This window comes from Sardina pilchardus, chromosome 4, assembly GCF_963854185.1.
Source record: "Sardina pilchardus chromosome 4, fSarPil1.1, whole genome shotgun sequence".
Classification (NCBI taxonomy): Eukaryota; Metazoa; Chordata; class Actinopteri; order Clupeiformes; family Clupeidae; genus Sardina; species Sardina pilchardus.
In genome coordinates this window covers 4907058-4922340 of record NC_084997.1, presented here as the reverse complement: position 1 = coordinate 4922340, position 15283 = coordinate 4907058, and the positions used below count along the sequence as shown (strand labels likewise).

The window sequence follows — 15283 nt, the reverse complement described above, 5'->3', positions numbered from 1 at the left end:
GATAAGAGGAGTCTGGCACTTGAGTTATGACAATTGACAGAAAATTTGCATTTTGAGAGGAATTTCATGCATGCAAATAATATGGCTGATGCTGTTAACATACCTTTTTGTTGATCACAAAGTCATCCTCTGCCTCAGCCTTCTTCTGGACCTCCTTCTCATACCTTAATGATAGTTCAAAGGGACAGAGTGAGAAGCACTTGAGAGAGAGAGAGAGAGCCACCACAGAGGAGGAAACCAAATGGCTTTAGACAGCTGAACTGTTGGTGTGGTCCTGCGGCTGATCAAGTAAAAGCGTATAGTTTACATGCATTTACGAGCTCGTAAAGGAATGACTGCAGTGAGTCCTGAAGATAGACTTCCTGTTTACTGAAAAAGCTATGCCTAAACTGTTGCCTGCATTCATTTCACCATTTATGTTCCTTCAAAATGACCCCCTGAACATGTTTGGACAGACTTACTTGTCCCTCGAGCGCTCAACTTCTTCCTCAGCTCGCCCCAGCTCCTGCTGCAACTTCTCGTTGTCCAGGGTTAAACTCTCCACCTGTCTCGTCAAATTACCTTTCAGATTCTTCACAATCTCATCAATGTTGGCTTTGTAGGGTTCCTGTTTCAGCAGGATGTTCAGTCGGGTTTCTAAGACCTTGTTCTGATCTTGTAGACCACGCACCTGTGGCAAATAACAATGACCTTTTCAGAAACACAGAGGCTTGCGGAATGTGTTAGCCTACAGGACCACCGTAACAAATCGGGTTAAAAATGATCAGTAGGCTACTTGCAAAAGAGTATTTCTGTGCTTTTACTTGGCTGGCAGAAGCCTGCTAAATACAAATGAGGTCAATAATAAAGACTAAGGATGATAACACACAAGAACACTGACAATGAGCATAGCAAATGCGACTATGCTACAGTATATGAAGTAATATGCAGTCAGTATATTGAGTCATATATTGAGTCAGTTGTCTCATGAGTATGTTTGTAATGGATAATGGACATAGACAGGCTAGAGGTGGATACTTAAATAAAGGTGGATACTTAAATAAATTAAATGGCATGACCAAGGCAAAACTTATTTTCCTGCATCTCTAATCAACATGTTTTTCATCACCATTTCATTTTCATTATCAATTCATCACATATGAAAGCACAATATTCTAATTTCACCAATCTATACAAAAAAACATGCATATGCCTAAATAAATGACAAGAGAAATAAGTATGCATACTGTATATTACATTGGTAGCCTACATTATGCTTACCTTATCAATCAGCGCCACGAATTTGTCGTTTAAATCTACAGCAGCCCCCTTGCCTTTCTCTTGAGGGTCACGCCTGGCTGCTTCGGATGTCGTGCTCGCCATGCTATCAGCTAACTAGTGAGCGAAGGATGGATGGATGGTACCAAAAGTGCAAAGTTTGAGAATGTGTGTGTGAGTGTTGAGAGTGAGTATTTAAGGTCTGGCGTGTTCCGCCCCTCCTGAATAATGCAGTGCTCCTGGACCAGGTGTGTCTACAGATGTGCAGTCTCACCTGTCCAGTGACGCGAGGAAGAATGAAATGTAGGGTCAAAGACAACTGTCCACTAGGGGGAGATGAACTCTTGGAAATGCGAGGACCACACAATAAGCGTTGATGGCTTCTACTCTGGGATGCAGAAACCTGTCACTCAAGATCTGTCAAGTGCACTACTGGTGTTTTTGGTGATGATGATAATTCTCGATGTTGGTGGTAATGTTTTTGATGTTGACAATCGTGTTTTGATGTTGATTAATCTTAACCATGTTAAAAGACTAGATGACATTCATTTTGGTCTCTCTATACCGTCAGATCGTTTTATAGCATAGATGAAATTAAATGGTAATAAACAGCCAGGGTACAAGGTACATACACCTTTATGTCAATACAGCAATGATTAAACTCCTGCGTGATTGCTTCTGCATCTGCACCTTTAGAACGTAGTAGGCTGAGCTACATTTTTCAACCAATCCGCTTTCACGAACATACCGATGCGCACTGGCACTACAGTATAAATAGGAACCCCCTCGGGCCACACCTGTACAGGTGTGAACGTTGGTGAAGTTACCATTAGCCCATTGCCTGCTCGCATCCAGACGCATTCACAATAATGTCGTACTTTGCGAGATCTTCCACTGCTCCGAGGAACTTCTCCAGCTCAAGCGCCTCAGGCAGCCTTGCGCAGCGAGGGGTCCGGTCTAGTGCGGCCAGTGTGTTCGGGGGAGCCGGGGGCATTGGCTCCCGCATCTCCGTCTCAAATGTTAGGAATCTCTCCAATATGCTGAGCCCTCACGTGCAGCTGGATAACGGGAAGGTTAGTCTCTCTCCAGCAAATGAGAAAGAAACCATGCGAGGTCTCAACGACCGCCTTTCCGGATACCTATCCAAGGTGCGAACGCTGGAGGAGTCCAACCAAAAATTGGAGGATCGAATTAAAGAGGTCTTGAGTAAAAGAGGCACGGGCGTCGAAAGAGACTGGAGTGCATATGAGCAACCACTTGCCACCCTAAAGGAACAGGTATCCTAAAACTATACTATCATTCAAGTTTTGAAGACTCTCTTGTTTATTTCCGGCTGTGTCCCTGTGTCACAACCCAGTTGCACAGGCCCGTGTTATAATGCATTTTCATTTCTTTTTGGTATAGCTCCAAGATATGACAATGGAAAATGCCCGACTCTTGCTGCAGATTGATAATGCAAGATTGGCTGCAGATGACTTCAAAGTAAAGTAAGATGAGCAGTTTGTTTATCTATTTATCTACATATTTATTCATTTGCTAATTTAATTGGATTTTCTATATGCATTGTTGTGGAGTCCTGTCCTAAAAGCCTTAGGGGCGTGTATTCTTGTGGGGCATGTGGGGAGTTGCCCTCTGACAGCTGACAGTTTGAAGACTTTCTGAACTTTTGATAACTGAATATTTTCTGTCACAGATTTGAGAATGAGCAGGGCATGCGGCAGGGCGTGGAGCAGGACATTGCAGGCTTGCGCAAACTCATCGATGAAACCCATATGAGCCGCATGCAGCTGGAGAGTCAGATCGAGTCCATGACAGAGGAGCTGGTGTACCTCAAGAAGAACCACGAGGAGGTACTGTACAGGCTCCAGAGCCGAGCTCACCCAGCAGTCTGTCTGGCCTCTCTGGTGTAACACAGTTTTCACCTTTGCAGGATGTTGACCAGCTGAGAGGCCAGATCAGCAACTCCAACGTCTCTGTTGAAATGGACAACCGCAAGGGCGATGATCTCAATGAGACAATCAACAAGATCCGTAACGATTATGAGAAAGCTGCTAAGAAGAACCGTGAGGACACAGAGACCTGGTATCAGTCTAAGGTTGGTTTAATAGGAACAGATGCATGGTTACTGATATGGCCACGCCCCCCTCTCATATAAATAAACCATGGATGTTTGATCTCTTTGACAGTTTGACAACATAACAGCTGAGGTGACACAGAACACTGAAGCGCTTCAAACGGGCAAAACTGAACTGAATGAGCTGCGCAGACAGAAGCAGGCCTTGGAGATCGACGTTCAGGCTTTGCACAATATGGTACTGTATGTCCTCCTGTATGTGCACGAGACTCCCTCTGTCAGCGCTCACCCATCCCCTCCCACCCATGTCTGGCCCAGCCTGTACCTGCCTTTGATACTAATCCACTGAGACCACAAAGGAATTCCCATCGTATGACTGAACAAAATGTTCTGCCTGCTGCCATTGCTCAACTGTTCTTTTAATCGTCTCACATCCAACACAATTACACAACCGATCTAAAGTTCTCACCCCTGTCTTATGATGCAATGCTTTCTTACACACAACAAGATAATTAGATATTTACAAAACAACTTGTATGAATGCGCAATATCTTGTCTGAATATGTAATTACATTTAACCTCTTAATCCCAGAACCGCTCCCTTGAGGACACGCTGGCTGATACGCAGAATCGGTCGGCCCGGGAGATGACCCAATACAACAAGATCATCGTGCAGCTGGAGGATGAGCTGGGCCAGGTGCGGGCCCAGGTGGAGAGGCAGAGGTTGGACTACCAGACTCTGCTCAACCTCAAGATGAAGCTGGAGTCTGAGATCGCCACCTACCACAGCTTACTGGAGGGCGAAGGTCCAGATGACAGTAATGCAGGCTACAGTAATGCAGGCCACAGCAATCCTGATGACAAGTAAGTCAGCTTGCCAACATAACTGCTTCTCAGCTATAGCCTGACCACTCCCACCTAGAGCTCACTGAGTCTGGTTTTAACCAGGCTACATTACAGTCTCATTAAACCCCTAACACTTAACACATAACATGCATGCATCAATTAAACAACAACTCATCTCATGTGGTCAAAAGATGCAGATATCCCTATTCCCTTCATGTGTTCAGTATGGCCACGCAGAGTCGCAGAATCAGGAGAATGGTTTATCAGTGCATGGATCAGTATTGACTCATTGCACCAGAATCCCCGAGTTTTTCAGCATGAATGTAAATAGAGCAGTGTTCCACGGTGAATGCTGTGGTAGGGGCTTTAAACAGGCCCCAGCGTGTCACAGCAAGTATTCATCCTCTGTGATAACACACACACACACACACACACACACAGCAACCATAAATCTCCTGCTCCTTTTTACCTCTCGTTATGTCTTCCTCCCCTCCTCCCCATTTTCTCTCACCTCTCTCCATTCCCCCCACAGAGTGGATTTTTCTTTAGAGCAGGCATTGCAGGCCGGTAAGTAATGTGACACATAGAAGTGCCACAAGTTTAGCCGTTTCTGTCTGTCGCACTGTGGCTAACCCACTGCTAGCATGTCTTAAACCCAATCACTTCACTTGTTTTTTCATGTCAATTTTCACTACCACTTTTCTTATGGTAGCTGGATCTTTACTGCCCAAATCTGCATGTTAAGTGCAAGCTTCAATGGGTACTCTATCTATTCATCATGAACGTACTACCGAATGCCATATAAGGTATATATGGCAACATTCTTTTATCAAAAACATTGTTTGATTATGACCATTTTTATACTACAAATGACTTGCACTCTTAGAAGAAAGATCTGCAAAACTCTGAAAAAGATTTTGCAAAAACAAGCATCAACTTGCCTCTGTGGAGTTTGTTTGTGCTAAAAAAAACAACATAATTTGAATGAGAGACATTTGAAAATGCATGAATTGTAATTCAAAATACATGTTCTGCATGACAAAACATTTCGTCAGAGACAAGTTTCTTTCTAAGAGTGGAGGCAATCTGAATGGATGGTGCAAAAAGCAAATGGCTCTCAAAATATTGATTTAACAAGCAAAATCTGATCAGAGAAGAGATGAGGTGAAGGTATATTGCACAATGACTATTTGTCCCTAACCCCAGCACCAGTCTGAGACATGCCCTCTGTCTTTCCAGCTCGACCCCCAGCCAGTCTTAAGAAGGTGCTCATCATAAGCCAGGAGATTGTGGATGGGGAGGTTGTCTCTGAGAACGAGCGTGAGACTATCCTCACACAGGCTGACAACTACGAGGTAGAGGAGGAAGAGGAAGAACACGATTTGGCGGCACCAGAGAGCGTAACTCTAGCTGCGGAGGAGGAGTGGGGAGAGGAGGAAGAAGAGAGGGGAGAGGAGGAGGACGAGAGGGCAGAGGAGGAGGACGAGAGGGCAGAGGAGGAGGAGGAGGATGAGAGGGAAGAAGAGAGCGAGACCGCAGAGCAACAGTCAGAGCAGGGGGAGGACTCAGAAGAGGGACAGCTCTCCGACAGCCCACCAGCGGAGGACGAGGCGGCCCCAGATGAGGAAGAATAGAGGGAATGTCACCACCCAGCTCCACCCAACTCAACATTCTTCTCCCTCCCCCACCACCACACCCTGCATTCCAAGTGCCTGATCCCCATCAGGGATCTGATATCTCTGGAGATTGACCGACCACTTTCATTGTAACTTCATGGCAATAAATAAAGCACCTCAAATCAATGTCTTTTGTTGAAGTTTATTTGATATTGAAATGAGAGTATGGTATAGTTATTCTAATATACAGTCTTTTTAAGAATGTTATGTTGATGGAAACAATACAGTCTTTTCACTTATGTCTTATGTTTAAACATTTAGAATTCATAATTTTAAGTAGCATGTCACATTTGAAAAAAAAGGTCACACATCATGTTTGTAACAAGACTGGTTTATTCTTTACCATCACATGATTTCCAAAACGGGACAGGTGATTTTGAGCGAATAGAATGAGAGTAGCAGGTCTGGTGAATACTGCGTTGTTAAAACAAACACAATCTAAGAAAGAATGCAAGGCAAGAGTACCAAATGGAATACAAGGTCATACTGTATCAAAAAATTCATTTGTTCATATTGTCATATAATTGCATCAAATATTTATCCAAGGAATGCAAAGCAACAAATTGTAGTCCTCCCTTGTGAAGCGTGGACATCTCTTGGGGGACCCAGAGCACTGGCCAGAGACAGGGAGGTTGATCTAGTCCAGTGAGGCATGGAACTGCGGATGCGTGTCTCGCCATGTCCCCAAGCCTGTTCAAGTCTGCGCACGCATCCTTAGCGAGAGAAGGTCTTACCCCTGCATGGATACAATCAACATGGGCATCAGATTTTGTCCTCAGAGCATAATCCAAAGTGGTTGAAGTGACTCAAAATTAAAATTGCAATGAAGAAAATAATAAAAACACTTGGGAGGAACATCAATGCTAAAAACCAACTTATGATTCCCCACAATGGTCAATGCATCTCAAATACCACAGAGAAGCAAGTGCAATGATAGGGCAAAGATAACAGCACTGTGTTTCAAGTATGCTGTGGCTTGGTCCCATAGATAGTATAGTAATGAAGAAGCGCTCAGGCAGTTTGGACCATGAGATCACAAAAAATATACAGAAGAAGCTGCTTCTGACCCAAGACTATATTGACCGATCACAAATGTGTTAGCTATCTTTGCCGTTGGATGTTGGTTTAGCAAGTCGGGCTTAACACTCAAAGTTAAAATACAACTTAGAATCTTAAAGAGGAGAAGAACAACTTGTTTCCCATGTTTGCTCTTCATTAATGTTAATGTCCTGAGGTGCTGTGCTTGCCTGCCAACCGTTCATATTCATTAAGTATTGAACGCATGCCATGTGCAAGCAAGCAAACCGCAGCCGTCTTTACAACCTGCAGCAGCAGGCTTCATTTCAGGCAGGGTGCACACTGAATGTACTCACGAGATAGTCTTCATCTCTTTCTTCTCAGCATCGGGACGGGCACGGTTCAGAACCTTTAAGAAGTCGGAGGTCTTAGCCCTCATGCGTGTGTGAATGTAGGCCTGTGCAGAGAGAGAGAGAGAGAGAGAGAGAGAGAGAGGGAGGGAAAAAAAACACGCACACATTATGAGTTTAAAGAAAACAAGGCTGCATAGTTGAGCTCACACATTAACCCTGTGGAGTGTTTAAAAGGCATGCATACACACCCCCACAAAAGAGATGAATGAGCAGGATGTATGCAGACGGAGCATTACTCACTGACTGTATACAGACTACAGAGCCCACCCACTGATTACAAATGAGAACAGGACCGGTGAGCCCCACTCTTGAGCAAGAGCTGCACCGCTCGCTCCGTTGGCCATGCACATACCTTGGAGCACTTTATGTGATAATGCAGATAGTCGCGGAAGGTGTGGATGAGGTTGATGGTGTTGTCTCTGGCATTGGCGCTGGTGTGACGAGGAAACAGAACTAACGAAAAGAAAAAGAGAGAGAAAGTATTTTCAGGCTGATCAGGATTCCCTTCATACACAATAACCATCATCACTTTAGCATGAGAATCTGGAGGTGAAAGTCAGACTCCACCAGGCACCAATTCTTTCGTCGGTTTGTGGTTTGCTGGCTGTATAAGATCACCTGCTGCCAACTGCTGTATGTCTGTCTGCTTGGGGGGTTTGTGTTGAAAGGGTGTGGCATTGTTTCAACAAGCCACTGAGTAAACAGCAACTATGACAGGCAGACACGCAGTCTCTACACACAGCGAGGGAACACCTGTCACAGGTGAATCTGCCTTCCAGCTTTGGAGTCACACAATTTGTTTGATGTAACGACTTCCGAAGGGTACCAATAAGTGTTTTGAATGAGCGACTAGGGTAAAGACAGAGACATATGCCAACAGGAGCTTACATGGGATTGAACCATGCATATTATGTTACTAGCTCAGTCACTACAAGTACCAACGCTACAGAGAGAGAACATGTCAAGCTGATCAGGCTCCTAGCACAGTTTACAGAACCCACCGAATGTGATGTAGCCGATGTTGTCTCCCACCGCGGCATCAGTGTCCTTGAGCTCCAGGGGAGGCTCCCTGTGGCTGAAGAGCACCTGGGGGGCCGTGTGGCTGGCACGCCGGCCCTCCTTAAACTCCTGCACAGACACAAGCAGACGTCTCAGAACAGCACAGCGGGCAGCACCAGGAGCCAGAGCACACGAGACTCAATGACAGGGCAAGACTGCTTCAGGGATGGATGAGGTCAACAAACTGCGTGACCTTGTTTTCACAAAGCATGCCGTAAGACAGCCTGAGAACACAAGTCAGACAATTAAACTGATGCTGTGACCACTACACTCACTAATTAAATGAGGTGTGGAGGACTGTGGTATTTAACAGTCATGATGTGGTAAGAAGTGATTTATGATCACTGAGTGATACAACAGTTTTACTGCACCAGTCCAAACACTAATATAGATCTTAAGCCAGCTGCTTGTGATGAAAACAGCTAATAGACTTGTGTGAAAATAGAAAACAGACACCTGTGTGAAGCACAAAACTGAAAGAGCACTGGCGAGGCTGCCCTAACACCATGTCAAAACACAAACCTGCATGAACACTTTCCCAATGACGACATCGTCATCATCCTTGAACACTGTGCTGAAGACCACGGTGACTCTGTCTTTCTTTGCCTCAAGGTACCTGGGAAGAGTCAAAGGACAGGAGGAACTAATGCGTGAGAATAGAGGTTTGGTTGAAATCACAGCACTCTACTCCAGTTACACTTCAAAACAAAGCAGGGTTCTGTCACTTGGACAGACCAGTCATTTGATAAATAGGGGTCAGAAGGGCATAAGGCAGAACAGACAGCTATGTCATTTACACTTCAAACACTTCAGGTGGTTTACCTATGGTTTAACTGATATGTCATCCTGTTCATTTACTTCAACATATATTGTCTAGTTGCATTATTGTGTGAACTTGTTTTGTTTCTTTCTTTGTCTGTCTGCATGCATGTACAGTATGTCATATCATGGTCCTGTGATAAAAAGCTTTCTCCTGCTACTTGGAGCCGCCACCTACATTGTCTCATCATCTCTGTAGTGGACCACAGCTCTGCTCTGACCCTCTTTGCCCTCCTCCTGGAACTTGAAGTACTTCTCGAACACAGAGGCAAAGCAGTTCCTCTTCAGCATGCCTGCTTGGTGGACCACCTCCTCTTTGTTAGAGGGCACATTGTCCAAGTCATAGAGCAGGGACACGTTGTACCCTGACAGTGACACAAAAGGGGAACATGGTCAATCAATCCAGAATATATAACTGGTTTTAAGACAAGTAGAACAATGTAGGGACAGAGTGACTGAGTAATACACACACACACACACACATCAATATATGGCAAGTTAGCAGTGTCGAGTCCGAGTCTTTGGCTAAATTTACAGACTCGTCTGTACTTGACTGGACTTGAGCACTGAATGACTCGAACTTGGACTCAGACTCATACATTCAGACTTGTTTTGTAAGGGACATTTTTAATATTCATATTAGTGCGATGGAATGTTACTGCTTCATGTCATACCTTACACGTCATGTTCCGGATAGGCTATGCTTACATAGTGGGGAACTCCGATTCGACTTGAATCAATAGTGACTCGACTTGGATTTTTTTTTTTTTTTTTTAAATGACTTGGACTTGACTCAGACTTGAACACTCGAGACTCGAACCTGGACTCGGACTGGAGGCACAGTGACTTGACTACAACACTGCAGGTTAGTGTGAGTAAAGCCTAGGTGGCCATTAGACAACATGGAGAAAATTGCTTGCATTGCTCCCAGGATCAAAATTAAACAATTTTCTCTGATGCACAAGTCTTATTCAACTCAGTCTGTCAGTTAGTCAGTCTTATTCAATTTCACTTTTTGTTTGTGCAGCTTGAGCTTGTATTAGTGTGTGTGTATCTGCCTGGTCATCTTCCAGTAACTGACATGTACCTGACTCAGGTGACACCAGGTAATTTCCATACATCCGCTTCAGCAGCTAAAAGAAAACAAAACAAAAAAGGAAATCAGTCACAGAAACCATCAAGACACATTATCATCAAATAGTCTTCAACAAGACATTCTCATAAACCTGAACTGTAGGTATGAGCGTGAAAACCTAAATTGTTTACATCAGGCATGCAAACTGGTCAGGGGTGAAAAAGGTGAGACTCTTCTCCGACTCCCCTTCCAAAGTGTGAGGGACCCGCTTTCTTTTCTGATGATTTCATAGGCCTAATGGACACAGGGACACTTCACCGATCACCATTAAGCTTTGTATCTTTAGAAAACTAGTCATGTTTTTGAACGGTCATGCATTATTCCTTCATTTTGCCTTGAGATGGGAGAAATACTGATTTCAATGTTGGACTTCCTGCTTTCAATGATGTAAAAATCATCATTTTACATCATTGAAAGCAGGAAGTCCTATTCATGGGTTTCACTGAAATCTGTATTTCTCCCATCTCAAGGCAAAATGAGGGAATGATGCACGACCATTCAAAAACATGACTGGTTTTCTAAAGATACAAAGCTGCTAATCGGTGAAGTGTCCCTTTAAACTATAAGTCTGAATATTTGTTGGACCAAACCAGGTAATCAATAAACTTGCTTGAGACACACTATTTCAAACTAGGCCTAATATTATTATATAAAATAGGGTAGATAGGCTTTATTTTTTCAAATTGTTTTTAAATGTTTTAATATGCAGCCTAGGCTACTTGTGGTTTATATTGTGCTAGTGTGTTTAACCAACCAATAAAGTTATGTGAACTGTCTTCATATATTACATGTTAAACTGTAGGCTACCTGTAGGCACAGACTAGGCTACTGATCAGGGTCCTGTAACTCGACAATCAAATGTAAATGTACGTTACGCATGGCTAACGAACTCGTAATGATCCGGGTGTAACTGAAACTTGTCGCAAGTCACACACACTCAAACGGTTACGTGCGTTACGTGTGGTCTGAAGCAGTCGCAACCTTTTTTGGCTACGTTACTAGCGAATCATTTGAGTTGCAGATCTTTTGCGTAGGCTTTGCGTAAGGTCTATGCGCAGTGTGCTTCGAGTAACAGGGCCCACGTTTCTTAAAGACAGCATTAGCATGTCAATCAACTACGTCTCCGGACAAAACAAACCAGACCAGTTTATGAGCATTTAATTCAACTGTCACATTAGCCTTTGATATACTGATAAAGTCTGCCTATTTGCTTCACCTTTTGCCGATCTAGATGGTTCAAACTGTACGTATTCTTCATCAAAATAACTCGTTATGTCTACATTTTTGTCTAATTTCGCTGACTTTCATAACTTTAGAAGAAAACAACCTATGCCCGTTGCTTCACTCAGCGTCTTTCTCTAATAGAAGTTGAAAGTTTCAACTAGCCCACCTGTGAAATCCCTCGGCATCTCTCCTCCATCTGTCCAGAATGACTATTCCACCTGAGACGCATCTATCTGCGCTCACAACAGGGAGGCTATTGGCGTGCGCGTTCTGTTCGTTGCGTCTTTGTCAACAATTAGCTTCCACTAATGTTTATTAAACGCATAAGGGCTACATTCACGCATCCCTTGCTGATCAGACACGTTTTAAATGCGGCTCTGGAAACACCTCAAGATGCGTTAGCGTCTGCGCATGATTTTTAAACTCAGTTGTAAATTCAATTCACCTTGACCCCCCCCCCCCCTAAATATTTTCTCATCGGATCTGCACGAATCATGTAAGTCATCTATTTTTGATTCAAAACGGCGAATTTCGCCGAAAGGTGAGGAGTTTGCATGCCTGTTACATGATTCAGAACTTTGAGCAATGAAACACAACAGACGCAACAAAATCACATTGGCATGGGTGCCACGCGACGGGAGCAGCCCCACGTCTACTCTGACCACATCCACATTTTCATCTGTTTTGCATTGACCCCGTCTGGCCAGAGTGGTGGTTGAGGGAGTTTTGAATTCTCATTTGAATGTGAAAGAGAGATGACTGTGACTGATCACATCGCTGGGGGGGGGGAGCATGTCCGAGCCATGGGATCAAGTCACAAGAGCACGTATGTGCATGTGGCACGAGCCGAGCTGAGGAACTCTGCGATGTTCACAGCCGGCTATTTTTGAAGCCCATTACTTCCTACATCAGAGGTGAGTCACCCTCACTTCCTGTTTCACTGAGAAACCACAGGGCCTGCTTACTCCCCTATATGGTGATAAAACCATCTCATGACACAGACGGCAATTAATGACAAACAACAAGGATGAAAACAAAAACAAACCATCAGCTTAAGAAGTGTAAGGATCAAACTTCTTGGAGATACATTTGCTCAAAATACATAGTACCGCTGGCAGTGCACATACAGTACATGCAAAAGCTGCTGATCAGGTTCTTATTTGAAAAGGTAACCATAAGAAACAAATACAAAAATGTCAAATACCACCTTCATTGAACATGAATTTATATTGTGGGCCACAATACCTCATCTGCTCCATGGTCCTGCAACTCCTTGTAGAACTTCAGCGAAATGCTGACCATCAGTTTGGTCTTGTCTCCATCAGGATTGGAGATATGGTAAAGGACCCCATCAAAATCTGTTGAGGGCAAAATAAATAGTATGATTAGACTACATTTTGTAATCTACAACACTGAGGGAATAGATAAAGACTATTCAAAACAGTCTGTCTGAACTTGAGACTCAGCAACATACCTGCAAATGTAACTTCTACTGCCTCAGGCTTGTTCCTGTAAGAAAAAAAAAGAAAGAAAAAAAAATCATTATAAGAGGCAATGCTGTGCAACCACTAGCACACGCTCTCCATCATACACACTTCTTATTCGGCATAATGAGAAAATGTTTTCTGGTCTCTGCGTGTCATCTAAAATGGGTTACAAAACAATGGGTTGGGACTGACCCGAGATGAAGCCCATGGCTACAACAGAGAATAAGTTAAGAATTGAGAGGATATTGTGGTGCCAGCCAGCTTTGCTTCTTTTGGACCTATTTCAACTTCCTGCTGCTTAAAAGAGCAGCGGTTCCAACGATTTTACAAAGGAGTCTTTTGAGTCAGCACATAAAACGCTGCAGCAGCAAGAGCCCTGGTGTGGTCTTTCCTTCTCCAGATACCCATGGCTAGCATGACGGTAGAGTCTTTTATATAGGATTCTTGCTAATCTTGCAGGTTCAAGGAGATTCTGTTCTGAGCCTAATATTGTGCGTGGATTTGCATTGCAAGAACGTGATAACGAAGGGAACTGGTGAATGCGGAAATAGTTGTTCCATAACACAGGGAGGCAGCAAACTATGTGGTGCATGTTCCAGCTTGTAGAGTTGTGAAAAGCTGAAGCCGAAGTTTTCAAATGATCATTACAATTTGATGTGGTACACTCAAATGTTTTTTCAGAACATAGCTATCAAATGCCCTACATATTAACGGAACATGTCCCCGATAACAGCTGGATGATGGTCCAACATTAAGCTCCGGAAGCCACTTGCTAGCTAGTTAAGAGTTACCGCTGACTTATCGACAGCTAGCTGGGCAAATGCATCCAATCCTTGCAATCTTTACGTCGAAAACAAACGTGCAAGTATACATCTAAAGAGGCAGAACCAAATCGGCCTGTCACTACAATAAAGTCACTGACAGGTTCAAATGGATTCACCGAAACTAACGTTAGCCTTAAAGAGCGGCTAATGTTTCATTAGCTAACTACATGACTAGCTAGCTAACGTCAAGTGATAAAACGTTTCCCCACCATCGCTGCCGTCAGAAAACACAGGGTGAAAGAGAATAAATGGCAGCACATCTTAAATGGAAATGAATGCGTATATATATAAAAATCGGACGGGGTGGCTACAGACAAAGTAACGTTATTATCAAATGTTAGATTGGGAAATTCTCCGTGATCGAATGGCTATGACACACCCCATCCTTGAATGCCACACCAAACGGCTTCATTCGCTAAATGCAACACGATATAACAATGACAATGAGAGCTAGTTTGTGCAAAGCACATACGACAGCAGTGGTGCAATTACACAAAAATAAAACGTGAAAACATAAACATGGTCTAAAGTGTGAAATATGTTAGCTGGGAAGGGTTAGCTCTGACTATCCAAATTGCTAACTTTCATTGCTCACCCGTTGGATGCACTCTCAAATTTAAGAGATATTGTTTCTTCTATGATCCGATTATTTATCTCCAACAAAATCATGGTGACGGTTACTGCAGTGTTTACTGTTTATAACAAAATAACGGCTAAAGAGTTAATATTGTCCAATTTGCAGTCGTTGAAGTTTTCCTCCCTTGTAGGGCTTTCCAATCTGTCACGTCTTCCGCATTGGTGTGTAGGACCCTTCTGCAGCTGGTCGCGAAAGTGCCTGTGCTCCGAAAACTGAGCTGGTTCTGCTGGTTCTGTTATCATCAGAATCATTTAGGAAAAAACCGTCAAGTCTCAAAACAGTGGTTTTCAAGAATTGTGTTCCATGCAATATTTCAGACACGGACAAACTAGCCTACACGACACTATGGCCTATATTGCCAAAAGTATTGGGTCACTGCTGACTCGAACATAAGCAGACGTTTCCTATCTATGAACATAAGTGTCATCCCATTCTTAATCCATATAGGCTATATTAACATGACGTTGATCCACCAGGTTCAACTCTTCGGGGAAGGCTTTCCACAATGTTTGGAGTGTGGAGTGTGTTGATGGGAATTTTTGACCATTCTTCCAGAGGTGCATTTATGAGGTTGCAGATTCATTCATGTTGGACGAGGAGCTGGCTCTGTCTCTGCTCTAATTCATCCCAAAGGTGGGTTGAAGTCGCCATCCCCGAGCTAGGCTTGGCCCCTAGTTCCAGTGAAAGGAACTTCGCTTCAGCATTAACCAAGAGATTTTGGCCCCTTCCTGTTCCAACATGACTACACAGCCTACACAAAGCGGTCCAAGAAATGATAACAGATTTTTGTGTGGATGAGCTTGACTGGCCTGCAC

General features: G+C 43.7%; 3 protein-coding genes across 3 annotated transcripts in view; 1 reads left to right on the top strand and 2 right to left on the bottom strand.

Annotated features, from left to right (window-relative positions):
- Positions 1-1362, bottom strand: part of LOC134077972 (keratin, type II cytoskeletal 8-like) — a 6504-nt gene extending 5142 nt beyond the window's left edge. Inside the window, exons 1-3 of the mRNA XM_062533605.1 lie at positions 1261-1362; positions 462-670; positions 104-164 (exon numbers count right to left, since the gene is read on the bottom strand). Of these exons, the coding sequence (XP_062389589.1) occupies positions 104-164; positions 462-670; positions 1261-1362 (372 nt within the window). The remainder of the gene's footprint in view (positions 1-103; positions 165-461; positions 671-1260) is intronic.
- A 685-nt stretch (positions 1363-2047) lies between these two features.
- zgc:92380 (uncharacterized protein LOC445086 homolog) lies at positions 2048-5979 on the top strand. The gene is made up of 8 exons (XM_062533775.1): positions 2048-2534; positions 2662-2744; positions 2951-3107; positions 3188-3352; positions 3444-3569; positions 3924-4195; positions 4710-4744; positions 5417-5979. Exons 1-8 carry the CDS (start codon positions 2127-2129, stop codon positions 5809-5811), a joined length of 1641 nt encoding a protein of 546 aa, XP_062389759.1. The 5' UTR covers positions 2048-2126; the 3' UTR covers positions 5812-5979.
- A 189-nt stretch (positions 5980-6168) lies between these two features.
- arpc2 (actin related protein 2/3 complex, subunit 2) lies at positions 6169-14647 on the bottom strand. The gene is made up of 10 exons (XM_062533774.1): positions 14427-14647; positions 12995-13029; positions 12766-12878; positions 10249-10294; positions 9340-9526; positions 8865-8958; positions 8285-8411; positions 7636-7736; positions 7227-7327; positions 6169-6589 (listed from the first exon to the last, which is right to left on the bottom strand). The coding sequence occupies exons 1-10, from the start codon at positions 14498-14500 to the stop codon at positions 6568-6570; spliced, it is 900 nt and encodes a 299-aa protein (XP_062389758.1). The 5' UTR covers positions 14501-14647; the 3' UTR covers positions 6169-6567.
- Positions 14648-15283: the final 636 nt, after the last annotated feature.